General features: G+C 36.2%; 1 protein-coding gene across 1 annotated transcript in view; it reads right to left on the bottom strand.

Moving 5' to 3' along the window:
- The window catches only part of AP3B1 (adaptor-related protein complex 3, beta 1 subunit), a 151,930-nt gene that overhangs the window by 113,965 nt on the left and 22,316 nt on the right, over positions 1 to 15,649 (bottom strand). Inside the window, exons 6-7 of the mRNA XM_010005389.1 lie at positions 14,440 to 14,506; positions 4,909 to 5,088 (exon numbers count right to left, since the gene is read on the bottom strand). Coding sequence (XP_010003691.1) covers positions 4,909 to 5,088; positions 14,440 to 14,506 — 247 coding nt within the window. The remainder of the gene's footprint in view (positions 1 to 4,908; positions 5,089 to 14,439; positions 14,507 to 15,649) is intronic.

Raw genomic sequence — 15,649 nt, 5'->3', positions numbered from 1 at the left:
GACCTGCGCTTGGAGTGCCCGCAGCTTCTTTGCTACCCAGCTCATCGAACCTGCACTGCCGTGGTGAGACAATTCCGGCTACCCCAGCTTATAGGGGAAAATATAATCCAGCCATTCGGGCATACCCCTCCCCTCTCCTTCCAGCACTTGAATAAGATGTGTAACTAAGGTGTACCCATATATGTTTAATGTGTTATAACCACTCCTTTTGACTCCTTTTGAACCTCCTGCCCCAAATTGCTTTGTTTTCCCCACAATAAACCGTGCATTTCTTTAGAAATATTAGTAAGCACTGAGCAAGTTATTCACTCGAAAAAGTCAGGGCATAAGTTCCTGTATCCTCTGTGTGAGGCGATACCCGTGTGGATCTCTCAGCAAATCCTGATAAGTTAATACACTCCAATAAGGAGATATAATAGGTCACGGATCGTGACAGATACCTTCACTGTATGCTAGTCTTCCTGAATTTAATACTTTTATCTTAACAGCCAAATCAGGATCAAGTAAATCTATTGATCTATGTGGTTTCATCCTTGTGTTTGAAGAGGTCACCTTAATGGAAGCTGAAAATGAGATGACTGCTTTTGATATCCTGGGAAGAAAATTCTCTGGGTTTATAATTTTTTAGGGCTGGGGAAAAACAGCAGCAGCAGCAACAGCAGCAGCAACAGCAGCCGCCAAACCATCCTCTAGTAGAACCACCGAGAACAAATATCTACAACGAAACAGGAAGGTTTACAACGTACTAATACATAATGTATCTTGAATAATTTTATCCTAAAAGACTGAATGCTATTCCTAGTATTTCTTAAATGTGTTTTGACTGTCTCCTTACTCATCTTATTACAGCAGATCATAGTAAACCTTGTAAATCCTCTGTTAAGGGGCTGAGAACAGAAGGGAAAGGTATATTCAGACTGATTATTTGCATACAGAATATTTTAAAATTACTTTAGCTTCTTTCATTTTTTTCCACTTTTTTTTCTAGATAATTCATCTAGTTAATGGGAGGCTATAAACATTAATATACCTTTCCCTTCTTCTGTTTTCAGCCTCTCAGTATAGGCTTCAGAAGTTTTATCATCTTCTCTTGCATTAAACTAGCAGAACTGATTCAGAATACTCTTTTAAGAGTTAGTAAGTTCTACAGAAGTTAAGGATAAACAGTATTCCCTGTGGGCTTCGCTCTGAAGCTTTATCTTTTACAATTACAGTTCACTCAATGCACAACCCAACAGGAGGAACAAAAATAAATATTTAGAGCAGTATGAGACACTGCTGAGCAGCCTTAAGTAGCCATTAGACACCAGATTCCACCACACATAACAATGACCTTTATGGAATATACTAAGAGTTCATAACTGTAAGATACTAAGAACACCACAAGACCAAGAAACATTTTAAAGCATTTAACAAAAGACTAGAGAACACAGAAAGGTTGAGGCCAGAAGGGACCTCAATATTTTGTCAGAGCTAGCAATGAAAATAAATACTTTCAGTGTGTATCTTCTTGTAATTCCTCAAGAGCCAGGCTACTTTCCATGATCCACGGTTTTAGGTATATACATTGAAAGACTCACTATTATTCTCCTAAAAGTCTTAATTCTTTTAAGATCATTTTCTTCAGGCTTAATTCCCTTCCCAACATCAGTTATATGAAATTCTGAGCACTTCAAAGTGAGCAATACTTCCAACAGTTAACCCTAAAAGTGTAAGATTGAGACGTGCTTCTTGTAACTACTTCTTTATAAATAACTTTGTTAGGACTGAAGCCCATGATCAATCTGAATTAACCATTTCCTTCCTATCTTAATTGAATACCAAGAAATTTTACTTCTGTAACCTGCAACTCTCTGAAATAAAGCCTAGCAGGCTGAAGAGTCAAGATCACAGCTCTTGGCTCTTTTTTTGCTCTGGACAGTGACTGTAAAAACTTCTGGCCAAGTTCAGCTGTTTTTTTAGAAGATACCCACCCAAACGGCACACACATTTAGTGTTGGATTTATATACCAGGACAGCTTAAGCAGTCACTACTTACTGTGATCCTCATCTCCTTTCAGAAACAGGGATGGCTGAACAGCTTGCAAATCAGTTCCTGAACTGCTAGACTGCAACTTAATGCATTGATGGAATCCAATGGCAACTTTAAACATCTTAATGTATTAGGCTGCAAGCTGTAATGCTTCAGGAGCTGTTCACAAACAACTCCCAGCCTCAACAATTCCTGAGACAAGGGCAGGGCAAAACATTTAAGCTGGGATGCATTACTCTATCTGTCATAAAATGTGGTATCCCAGAACACTGCTGAAACAGTTCTTCCTCAGTTACTCCCGAGCAGGTATTTTTCACTCCAGAGTATTAGTTTCTTGCTTTCATTCCAGTTACTGTATGTTAAAGCTGAACAGAGTTCATATGGAAAAAGGTTATTCTGAAACTGCTGCTCATATGTAACTACCTCAAAAAATCTCTCTGCATCTTTCAAGACAAATGGGACAAACCAAGGACAGTCTGCCTCACAATGTTCATGATCAGAATTCAACATTCTACCCTTCAGAGAAACCAAAAGCCGGAATATAAAACTAAGTGGCTAATGGGTAATGCGGTTAAAGTTTTGCAAAAATTTTAAGCGTATTGCTCAAAAAAGGATTTTTCTCCTTTACTGGTAAATATTTGAAATTTTTCCTTAGAAATGCACTAGAAATCAGTTCAAAACGTGACACTATTACTTATTGGGAATTAGCTCAACATGAACAAAAGCAGCATATGTTTCTAAAAATGTAAAGTAAATTTAAGTGAATAAAAATGCAAATATGCATTTTAGCAGCCCTGAATTTATTAATCTGATAGGTTTAATTTCCATTTTCCTGCATCAGCTTTATTTATAAAGTGTCGTGCCCTATAAATATGCTGTTATTTTCTATAGTCAAGCACCCTCTTAACAAATCTTCTCATTAATATGTAAATTTAAAGTCAATCGGTCTTCTCCCTGACAGCACCATGAATTCCTAGTGCACTGTATAATCGGCTTTGACTTGGCATCCACTATTTATCATCAAAGATGTCAGTTAGAAAAATTATGGAAAACGCACTGCAATTGATATGACTGCAATCTACTTTGTCAACACTTAATTGTTCCTCAAATCATACATTTACATATAAACAGCCTAAATACTGATCCATAATGATGCAAATAAACTAAATTAAAAATCTCTTCTACTGCACAAGATACCCTGTTATATGATGAGTTAATTTAAGAAAGTATTGACAACAGTACGCATTTCACCTACCCCCAGGAAAAAATTCTGTTAATTTAATTGCTGAATAGGTAGACAAACGAAATTTTTCCCTGAGGCTCATGAAAGTGGAAACAAACTGTTATACCACTTAAGACCAACCTTAGGTTGACACAGACAGAATCGTTACACAAACCTTTTATGTTCCTAGAACACAAGCCACAGCAACAACTGTCACGCACCTGGTTTTGGTGAAAAAATGTACATAAGAGTCCTAAAGAAACCTAATTCCACAAAGACCTCCAACCTTTTAATTCCAAGACAGGAGTTCAGCCTCCTCTTCTACTCTTAATTTATCCAGTCACAGACTCTTACTGGCTTAAATCAATTTTGCAACTCTAGCTTCAGGCAAAGAAAATTATCAATTTTTATTCTTTCTAAAGGTCAGAGAGAAGAATGCAAGTTACTTTCTTTCAATAAGTAACATGCAATAAACACTGTCTCAGAGACATTACAAAAACAATTACCTAGGTGCCTCATTTTCCAAAAATACTTTCCTTATTTTAAGCAATTTTCTGGAAAGATGTGTTCTTACAAATAAATACATTAAAAGAAAAAAAAACTTTAACATTTTTTAATATGCTAATTACAAACCACAATTATCTGCACTGAAATAACAATGTCCGAACAGAAGTTTTATGACACATTAGCTGAGCTATAGCAGAACTACTTCAGTCTAAAGAAAACCAGAGAAATTAAAAAACAAAATTATTAAACTTTTCATAAGGTTCTAGGATCACTTTACACTCATTAGAAGTAGATACCCCAAACATCCTTTTATGTAACTGTACAAAGTCCAATGACTACTGTATAACAGTATATATGTCAATGAGTATGTACACCTTTAAACATTAATTAGTTCCAAATTAAGTCGTAAAACTTAACAGCAGCAACACCTCCAAACCTGTAATAAATGCAAACAACTTGAGCTGTGCAGCAATTTTATACAGAGGTATTCTGTTACAGTTAAATCCCTACTGAAACCAACGTTAACAGTATTGATTTCTTAGGCTACTTTTTATTGTTTGAAGTGACAGGATTACTATTTTGAATCTTCCTTGTTACAAATTTTAGTTAAGAGTACACTCATATTTACACAATATAAAGGAAAATACCAGATTTTTTACTTTGTATATTTTAAAAACATACACTCAACTCTCCACACAAGTCCTCAGAATACTAGCAAAGCCTAAACAAGCAATGTAATGTCCACCACGCTGTGATACTGTGTATTCATATCCACAAAGGAAGTACATTCTACCCAGTTTCAGGACAGACTGGCAAACTTTCCTAACTCTGACTCATACAAAATCTCCTAAAGCAAAGTGCCATGTTGCTCAAAGAACCACAGAAAAAGGCCTCTTCTCTGCTGCCCATGGGATGTGCTTAGGGTAAAGCAGAACAGGCTCTAGCCTTGAAAGAGAATTCTCATGCTCCGAAGAAGGGGTGGATGCCTTGTGTTAGTGAAGACTTAGAGAGCTAAGACATAAGCATTTGATTTTTACTTGTATTAAAGTCTGCATAAAAATGTATCTTAAAAGACTAAGTATATTCAACAATGGAAATAATTTGGAATGCAAGCACACAATAGTAATTTTAAAAGTCACAAACTTACCTTCCATGGGCTTACAAACTGTGTACGTGCATATCGAGTTAACATGTGGATTATAACAACTTGGCCCCACTCTTCCACATCAACCAACAAGTTACAGAGCTTTCGGTAGTTCTTGTGAATCAGATCAATTCTATCTGGACACACTTCCTCAAATGCCATCACAACGCTTCCAGCTACCAGCTAGAAAACAAAATATAAACCAGAAGGTCAGTATTCCTTCTGCAGTTCATCCACAACTGAGAATCAGAATTAATATTAGCAATTCTCAGCAATTCCAAATTGTTTCTATTTGGTAAAAAGAAACAAGAACAAAACTAAACCTAAGCCCACAAAAATGGTATGTTATTTAGAATAGAACTGGGGTAAGATTATTAGAACAGAGAAAACATTTGCTGTTTCTGTTACACACATAAATCTTAGCTTCCACTCCTGAAGACAGTGCAATGTAAGCATTTTTTTTCTTACATTATAGTTTCCAAATAAATTATCAGAAAACTTTCAATTAACTCAGAAATAACACGAAACAACAAGAAGTATAATACAGTGATATGGCTGACAGGGTCTGTTGGGATTCTCTTAACACTGGCATGATCAAATAAAGGAAGATGGGTTAAGTTTCCCAGCACTACCGGGATCCAAACTTCTTTCTCAATGTCACCAAATTAATCATCATATGAAATTTTATATTTAGTTTCATGGATACACTTTGCAAAAAAGTGACAGAAGAATCAGCAATAAAATACAGAGATATAGCAATACTCTTCCTCAAAGAAAACAAGCAGAATTTCTGCATGTTGTTCAGCGCATCCCTATCAGCTCCAAAATTACAGGAAGGGATCATTTATGCCTTGGTATGCCCCCACATATTTTTTTCCCTCTGTAAGAAATAGATCTTTATATATACACAAATACTGATTATTATTGTAAAAATAGATTTGCATTCATGAGAAAATTAAACAGTCTCAATAGTCTAACACCTCAAGGCTTACTGAAACCTTCTAATAGGGTATTTCATTTTCAAAATAAAGAAAGGAAACATATATTGGGCGTTCCTGTTAAAATTCTGGCAGAAGGTTAATTTAACTGCAGGAAAATCTCAGAAGCTGACCATGCATTATGAGGAGATGTCATTGCGTGCCTGGAATTACTTTTCTTTATCTTCTAATTGCTTTAATTAAGATTTGTTTTGTGTCAGAATACACGTTAAGTCAAATAACTAAAATGATGAGACTTTATATGAAGCAGCTGATATGTATGCAGTTAGCATGCATGCAGTATAGCCTTCTGGCAGCAAATTAATGTCATATTCTATCTGAGCACTAGGGATCTGCATTTCAACCTCTAAAATTTCCCCAATGACTTAAAGTAAGCAATTAAATAGAAGTGCAGTTTATTGAAATGGTACTTTCTGAGAAATATTAAATACAATGATATTCATACGTTATATTTTTCTCCCTGTATTTGGCTGACATTTCGTTTATTAGTATGCACCCAACATTACAATTGAAAGAAAACAGCTCAGAATATAGTCTTGCTATTATGCTAAGCAAGTTTCAGGCTCTGTAGGGATTTTATGAATTACCAATATGAATAAACGTGAAGTTGCATTTATTGTCTCCAGCCCTGTCCACCTACTGGTACCTGCTGGTCCCAGCAAAAATACAACTCATTTCAGGGAGCAAAATTTGATTATTTGATAAAGCTAAATAAAACACATTTTACATCTAAAATAATTTGTCTTTTTTTGCTGTATCACAAAACCAATAGCTCATTGTTGTTGTACTAAACTTTCTCCTTAATAGCATGCTGTAGCAAGCAATTCTGTAATTAAATACTACTGCAATTTGATGCTTAGGTGTGGGTTCAAAGCTCAGCACAAGACAGTGGTTAACTCGAGGCAAATCACTATCACTCCCAAATAGGTATTCAGTAAGGCCAGATAAGCTGAGGATTGAAAAGAGGAAGGGTGGGAAGAGTTAAATTTTGGAACTTGCTTGAAGAAAAGAAATGTTATTAGGATGCAGAACTCCAAACTACAGCTAAGACAAGCTTGCAGAGAACAGTGTGATAGACCTGAAGTTTCAGAAGACAAGGACGACACTTTCAGACCATGGAGACTTTTTTTTTCGGTCACTGTCCCACAGACTTCATTATCGATATTCCACTCTTACACACTACAAGCCAGTTCAGAGTCTCTTGACAGACTTGACATACAAGGGGAGGGAGGGAAGGAGGGGGAGAAAGAGACTGAAACACAGATCAATTTATGACTATAAGAATAGTCACAGCCTAATATTCAAAAATACCCTTTTAGGTTCATAGGTGAAGGATGACATAGATGCTGCTGTCCTGACTGTAGTTCTGGAATGGATACCCTTGTCTTTTACCAAACTAGTAGTGCATACATATTTTGCTAGATTTCTCTTTCATTTGGATATTATATAATTTGAAAGCTGACAAAGTAATACACATAACACCAGTTTATGTTTTATACAACCGAGCACAAATCCTATGAACAGTGCCAGCTTATTAAAAGTTAAGTTATTATGAGTAAAACAAATAATCTGATATAAAGAAACAGTCATACTGAATTACAGGAATTCTAAATTACTTTTTCCGATTCACACCAGTCACCTACTCAAGTTTACAATGAGAATACTGTCACTTGTGAACACTTAAATGACAGTAATAAAGATGTGAATATACACTATGAAATGCAAGTGGTACATCAGGTGAACATGTGTTTTATTCCTATGGCAAGTTCCTAGATCTACAAGTTAATACTGGAATTGCTATTCATCATGACACTATTTATGATCATGCCCCACTCTCCATTATTCCATTTTCCAAATTAGGCTTTCCATTTAAAGGGGGGGAAAGGGAGAAGTGAGAATGTAAGACAAATTGAAAATGCCCAAGTAATAGGAGGATTTACCTGAGAAAATTTCCTAATGCTTTCTTCATAAGATATTATTTTCCAGCTGACACTGTTTCCCCTACAGCATGATCCTACTATACATCTAAACATCAGAGGAACAGCTAATAATCTTTGTTTATTAAATGCTCAATATTCCATAAAAATATTTAGAATTAAAACAAAATGATCCAATCAATATAAAACCAAAAAATATCAGTTTCCAAAAAACAGTCAGTTAATTTCCATCTCACTGTGTCAATAGTAGCTTTTTGTATAAGCAGAAAATATTAATCACTCCAAAAAAAACTAGCAATGAGCTCATCAAATTCAAATGCTGCTTTCTATTTATGTATTTTTCATATTAAAGCAATAAACATGGTTCATTTGTCTTCCACTGGTTGCCACGTTTTTCTGTGCTGTTGCTATGAACTTCAGCCATTAGCTGTGCTCCAAGGTAAACTACATGAACCATCAACAAAAGTGACACCCAATCTATGGAGTTCATATTTTCTCCAGATTATCTATGCTAGTTGACAAGCTGGTAATGAAAAAAATCACACTAAGCAAATGGTTCCTCTAATAACAATAAATTTTCTATAAAATTATGAAGGGTACAAAATGTTTCCTTGCATCTATTTTGTCATGAATTCTAATTAACGCTGCAAAAACCTGAGAGTGCTGGGTCATCAGAAGAAGTGCATCGAGGTTTGATTGATAATACAGTGCAAGTTGGCCTATGCTGCCAAGATTCCTCTCTTTTAAATTAATGGCTGCCCCACCTGCCCCAATCATACAGCCCAAATGATATTCCCCTTCTTATTTCAATTTTCTGGAGGCAAGGAAACTGGAAAAGATCAGTCATTTATCTTCTAATAGCTGGATAATAGATCTATCACAATAAACCATCTACACAAACTCAGTATTTTTTTTTCAAAAAAAGCAATGTTTTTACCAACTTTAAATCAATAAGTTAAGAAAACATTATCTTATCCACATTTTTGGGTTCCAAATTACAACATGAACTTATTAATAGGAGGCTACTGTTGAAAAATACAAAGCCCAGTTTGCTCTTCCTCTTACACCTAAATACACTGGTTTAGTTTAAAAAGGTCAAGATCTTCATCGCAAAGACACCACCAACTCCTAGCATAATTTTTTAATCTAAGGGGTCTCAATTTGCAAGAATCTCTGCTTCATCTAGCAGCCATGCAGTCTGCAAAAGAAAACTTGATAATCCCATGTTTGTATAAAGCCTCTTCACCTGCAAAATAGAACTAATATTTTATCTTTTAAATTCAGGAGTAAAGTATCACACCAGAACAGAATAATCCATTTATTTAAATGTTAGAAGTAATTAAATGTGATTACAATATTCTCAGTAAAGGAAAGTTTAAATTATTTAAGCAGAGGCTAAAGGAAAACATAGCCTGTAGAAAAAAAGTGTAAATTTCAACTAGAAATAAACAGCTTCCACGCAATAAGCTAATGTTACATCAGTCTTAAATGAAAATTTGCCTCTATCTCTTCTCATACTACGTCACAAGAGGTTTCCGGGGACACAATATCAGAGCACATAGTCAAGAACGAACATCTGCGAGTCTGGCCAACGTGTTTTGAAATTGCTCTCCAACATTCTTCTCTCCTAAGAGAGTTCAAAAGTAGGGATATGCTCTGTATACTACCTGCTCCTAGAACAGGAGCTATAAAAGCAAAAGCTATGATACAGTACAAAACATATGTGGCCACATACTAACCTGGGTCACTGGATGGGGCAGGAAAAAAATAAATAAATTATCAAGCAGCCTATGTACTTGGATTTCCCCATGAATCTCACAAACCTGCCTTATAACAGAAGTATCTGTTCAAACAAAATATAATCAGATCAAAATTAAAGATGGAAACCTGAAATAAATTTGACAATTTTACTATGCTCAGCATCCATGCAACTACATCTGAACCAGAGGTCTCCATTCTACCTTTTCTCTTCAGATACACTTTGGGATACTTTAGTTCAGACTGAGGAATGAATGCAAATCACAATTTCTTTTCACTTTACAAGTTTGAAGAACAGACATGTTTCCTTTAACATATGTTATTATATTATTTTATATTTTTTTAACTCAGGTATAATTAATGAACTTGATTTCTATTGTTTTCACAATGAGAACTGTAAAATGCACAGGCTACAAACACAATGCAGTTCTACAGCCTTTTACAGTATGCCAAAAGCAAATTAAGCAACAAATCTTACTTTAAAACCTGTGCCCAAAAGCTAGATCATAAGTCTTGTTAAGTGAATGGAAAAAATAGAGTTATAGTGAACTGGTACACAGAATCACAGAATCATTCTGGCTGGAAAAGACATTTAAGATCATTGGGTCCAACCATAAGTTCACTCTACCAACTACAGAACCAACCAAAACCGAAGAGGAACTAGTTTCATCCAAGATACCCAATTATGCCTTCACACATGACTACACGACTAGTTATATTACTTTTTGATATGGTAATTTTTAGCATAAAATACAAACATGCTTTTTATTCCTTTCTAGATGAAATCATGCCAATCGGTCAATTACCTAGCATTACTATAGAAATAAAAGGAGTAGGTATTCATGCTCTTGCACCTGCTTACCCAAGTCTGAGGTACCTATTTCTGTAAAGCAAGGCTAAAAACATAACTATGAGTTTATCTCAAGTGTCTGTAATAAAATACTTGAAAACATCTACTTTAAAATTAAAGACACTGGCACAAAATCACAGATTTGTTGATGTGTTTAAATTCCCAGTTAGATGCCCTTCAAGGTATGTTAATGATGGTTTCCACTTGATAATTTTGCATCTTAGATTAACTGAGAGCTTGGTTTTAATTGAATCTTCACGTTAAGTCACTTAAGGAGTGGAGTGATCTTTCATTTTTCTCACCACAAATTTTAATGAAGTGCTAGGTTAAGGTTAGATCTCAACTTATTTTGAATTTTGCTTACCTCAGCTTATATTAAAATTTACTACTGATTGAGACTTAAAAATTCAGTGTATTTTGTACAGTCTCATAAAATGGCTTAATTTTACTGTAGTAAAATTCCCATTCATAGTTTCTTGCTACTGTAAATGTAGAACTACTCTGACTAATTTAAATACATTGTGCCTTTTCTGTGCAACGTAAGCTGTATTAATAATCCATGATAGCATGGTCTCTTTGAGAAAAAAAAAGTCTAGTTTACATAAATTCAGAGGCATTTACGTTTAGTAGCTATTCTATCTCACTTCATTGTAGAGATTATGTCAGTAAGAGGTTTGTGAAGGGCTCTCTCCTGTGGGAAGGACCTGACACTAGAGCAGGAGAAGAGTGTGAGGAGTCCTTCTTCAGAGGAAGGACCAGCAGAAAACTGTATGCGACAAACTGAGCATTGCCCTTATTCCCTGTTCCCCTATGCAGCTCAGAGGAAGGAGGTAGAGAAATTGGGAGCAAAGTAATTTTTGCCTAGGAAGAAGGGAGAGGTAGGGTTAGGTATTTAAGGTCTGGTTTTGTTTTCTCTTTGTCCTGTTTGCAGCTGATCAGTGATAAATTAGATTTAATTTATCCCCAAGGTCAGTCTGTTTTGCCAATGATCACAACTGTTGAATGAACCCTCCCTGCCCCTGTCTCAACCCACAAGCTTTTAGTTGGGTTTTCTCCTCCCCATTCCACACTGGGGGGAGCGAGGGGTCACCTGAATCTTTGTTGATGGCTGGGCCTAAACCATAATGCTTCCAAGGATGTCTGAAACAAATGGACTAAGAACAAAAAAAACAACCAAACAAAAAAAATCACATGGCAGATTTTTCCTCATCCAGTTACTATATACAATGCATTATGGCTTGTCTGAGGATTATCAACCCTTAAATACACTGGAAGGCCAAAAGTAATGGGGAAATAAAAGTGGAGAACCACTGACGTTCAACAACTACGAAGGTCAGTAAGATTCTCCCAATCTGATAAAGATACTGTTTAACAAAAACATAACCATTTTTCCAACAAACTGATCTGCTGACACTAGACTACAACAATTAATGTTGATGTAAAAGAACAGCTTCTGTGCAATTGAAGGAATCCAAAGATTAGTGTCAAGTAAAGACTCACGGTCTGAGTTCCACATTATCACCCTACAAATTTCAGGCAATTTGACTGTCAAACAGGCAACAGAAGCTGTAGAAACCTGAGAAATACCATTTATCAAACAGATGTACTTATAAGGCTATGAAAAATGCTTCTGTTCTACAGCTTAGACCCATTTATTGAATTCCTGTGGCAACAAACCTGACCTAACTTTCTTCACGAAGACTGCAAACTATTTTCTAAAAGCTTTTGTCTTAATGTATTAAGAAGGAGCTTTTCCTTTTATGCCAAGTGTATGAAACTCAGGTTCCCTTACACACAACACAAAAAGGTGCTTCAAATTAATACAGATTTCCCAAGAGGCGCCTAAATAAGACTTAAAAAGCAGCCAGTCTAAGGCTATAGAACCTACATGTGTGCACACTGGTGTATAAGAACCACCACCCATAAACAGCTGATTCTCCTCCTATTTTAAAAGCTAAAGGTACAGTGATAAATGGCATTTTGTTTCTTTCACTGTGAGAAAATTGCTATGTTCTCCAATTAGGGGATAAGAATAAGCTTATCAGCTTGGAGTTACCTGCTACTAAGACACTTGTGCACTATGCACATTGTGTTAGTAAATGTGGAGGGTTTCTAGGAACATGCAGTGGAATATGACAAAAGCTAGCTGCTTACGGTGAAGCTTTTCCATGCTAGACTGGTCTTCCCAAGGCTTCAAGGATTAAACAGAGACCAATCCACTTTAGATCATCACAAGATATGGAGTATGGGTTGAAAGAGCATATATGAATATTTGGTTTTGATTCACACGGTCCCAAAGAAACATCTGCATTGTTCCTTTTTGGAATAATAGTTCTTTGTATCACTTCCTGAAAAAAGGTAAAACTTCTGAATCTGAGATGCTTCAGCCCAGGCTGGAATCAGGTCTTGCTAGGAAACAGATAAAGAGGAATAAGAGGGATGAAAAAATTGCAGCAGCATGCCTTCAAAGAGGTACAGAAGACCCAATTCTATACCATCCTTCTCAGCTTCTTTAATGTGCTAACAAAATGACTCTGACTATTGCTTCAGCTGGTATCTTCATAAGTGTACATTACTCAGAGCCACAGAGGCACCAGCATTGTGGCATATACTGAGCAAGGAGCATCAATCCCCTTGTAAGTAACTCCAAGCAGAAAGGAGTTGTAATTTTCCATAAGCAATAAAGACTACAAAAGAAAGTGAAAGCTCTGAATATTTTCTTTTCCTACCATCAGCAACACAAAGAAATAAAAGTAGCTTCTCAGCCCTTTATGCCTCCACTAGTATAAAGAATCTAATCTCACATTCACAGGTTGCATACACAACAAGAGCATGAACCATGAAAAGAAAATACACAAAGAACCACTGGGGGAGCAACTCCACAGAAGCACAAAGGCCTCAGACAAATGAATACAGGTCAAGCATAGATGCAGTCAGGAGAACTAACTAACTGATTTAGTGTATACTGAGCCATTAAGCTCTGACACTCTCCTTTAGTAACCCTTCAGTGGAAGTTGCAAAATACCTTTTACAGAACAGCACCATTTATGTCCTGAACACCTCAACTGTGCTAGAACAACAAACAATATACTCCTGCGTGTTACAGAAAATTGGTGAAGAGGAGATGAAGCAACATAGTATTTGGTTCCTCGTAATCCTCCATTTACTTAAAAATTATTACTTTCACTAAATTAATAATTTGAACAAGAGAATGTTTTAATTTACAACTCTGCTTTCTATTTGAAAGCTATCTTTGACTCCTTGCTCAAGTACCTCTCTGGTTTAGTCTTGGGAAACTTATTTTTAGGGTACAGCAAGAAAAAAGGAAGTGTGTGAGAACTGCAGATACCCAGGAGTTAAAAGGAAATGCTGTACCTATATAGGGCTGACAAAATACAATCTGAGCACTAAATTCACAGAAATTGTCCCAGGTCATCCACTTTATTTACCACATCAGAAGTGGGGATATTTGCAAGAACAAACAAGTGTGCAGCAAGTATTATTGCTCAACGGTTAAACACGCTACAAAGCAGACTGACACCAACAAGCCTACTGTGCATCATACAGAAGTAATTTATTCTCACAGTATTACAAATTGAAATTACTTAGCTAATTTCATAATGAAAAACTGTTTATACAGACACTTTCACACTGATTCATATAATTACATAACTTTTGTTTTCAAAATTAAATTTAAAGAAGCATATATAAAAATCACACTAACAAAAACAGATTCGGAATACCTACAATGCAAATAAAATCACCAGTCTTATTAAAAGAGATAATCACGGTTACAGTCATAGTAAAATGCATAAATACACAACTATACTTTCATGTAAAAGCATATAAAACCACACGAGTAAGGGTTAGAAAAATACATTATGTACTGCTGAATGACAGACTCAGGAGTAAACTCTTTAAAAGTATAAAAGTATATTTTAAAAGTATATAAACAATAGAAGTATGTATGTAGTAGCATACTGTTTCTTACCGTACTTCTATCCTTCAAAAGCTTTTCTATCACTTCAATTAACATTTCCTTTTGCTCTGGATCAAGACTAGAAGGAAAAATAAAAATTATTTTTACTCATTTGGTCAAACATATCTGACATAAAAAAAGTTAGGTTTGTTGACCTTTAGATAGAAGCTGGGAACCTAGTGCACTGAATAAACCACTTCAAGGAAAATCAAGTATTCCAGAGAACTGACTGTGACAGAACTTGACTGAAACTAAATTTCATGATGGTAGACAGAAGTGAACTGAAGAAATAAAAAACTAAATTATGAAGATTATATTATACCACTTACATGTGTTCTGTAAGAATCTTAATACCTAAACTCATAAAAATGTTAGGATTTAAGAAACATTGAGACAGGCTGGTCAACCCATTAGAAATAACCTGATTGAATTTCATTTGTCAAGTCACAAGGATCACGCTGCTTTTGCAGAAGGGAAAGTATGAAAGAATTTAGCAGTGAATGAGCAACAGGAGAAAGCAGAACCACAACTTTATTATCTAATTTTCAATATAACACTTCAAGTAAGGCAGTTAACCACTAATTTTAGTCACAAGTACTAAGTTGGGCACAAGTGTTGCTTGAGGGTAGGAAGGCTCTACTGAGGGATGTGAACAGGCAGAATTGATGAGCCAAGAACAACTGTATGAGTTTCTATACGGCCAAACGTCAGGTTCTGGACTTGGGTCACAACAACCCCATGCAACACTACAGGCTTGGGGAAGAGTGGCTGGGAAGCTGCCCAGAGGAAAAGGACGAGGAGGTGTTGGTCAAAAGCCAGTTCAGTATGAGCCTGCAGTGTGCCCAGGTGGCCAAGAAGGCCAACAGCATCTTGGCTTCAGAAACAGTGTGGCCAGCAGGACTAGGGGAGTGACTGTCCCCCTGTACTTCACACTGATAAGGCTGCACCCCAAACACTGTTCAGGTCTGGGCCTTTCACTAGAAGGACACTGAGAAGCATCTCCAAAGAAGAGCAACAAAGCTGGTGAAGGGTTGTGCTGGGTTGGTGTGGCACAGTTTTGGAACCGGGGGAGGAGGCCTCAGGGTGGCTCCCGTGAGAAGCTGCTGAAAGCTTCTCTGGCTCCAAAAAACTGGTCACACCTCTGGCTAAGACCAAGCACATCAGAGACACTGGATGCACCTCTGCAATTAACATATGCAAAATAAGACCTCAGGGCAGAGGA

This window comes from Chaetura pelagica, unplaced genomic scaffold (assembly GCF_000747805.2).
Source record: "Chaetura pelagica isolate M959 unplaced genomic scaffold, ChaPel_1.0 scaffold37, whole genome shotgun sequence".
In the NCBI taxonomy this organism is placed as follows: domain Eukaryota; kingdom Metazoa; phylum Chordata; class Aves; order Apodiformes; family Apodidae; genus Chaetura; species Chaetura pelagica.
Note: the sequence above shows the minus strand (reverse complement) of the source record. Positions and strands in the feature narration are given on the sequence as shown.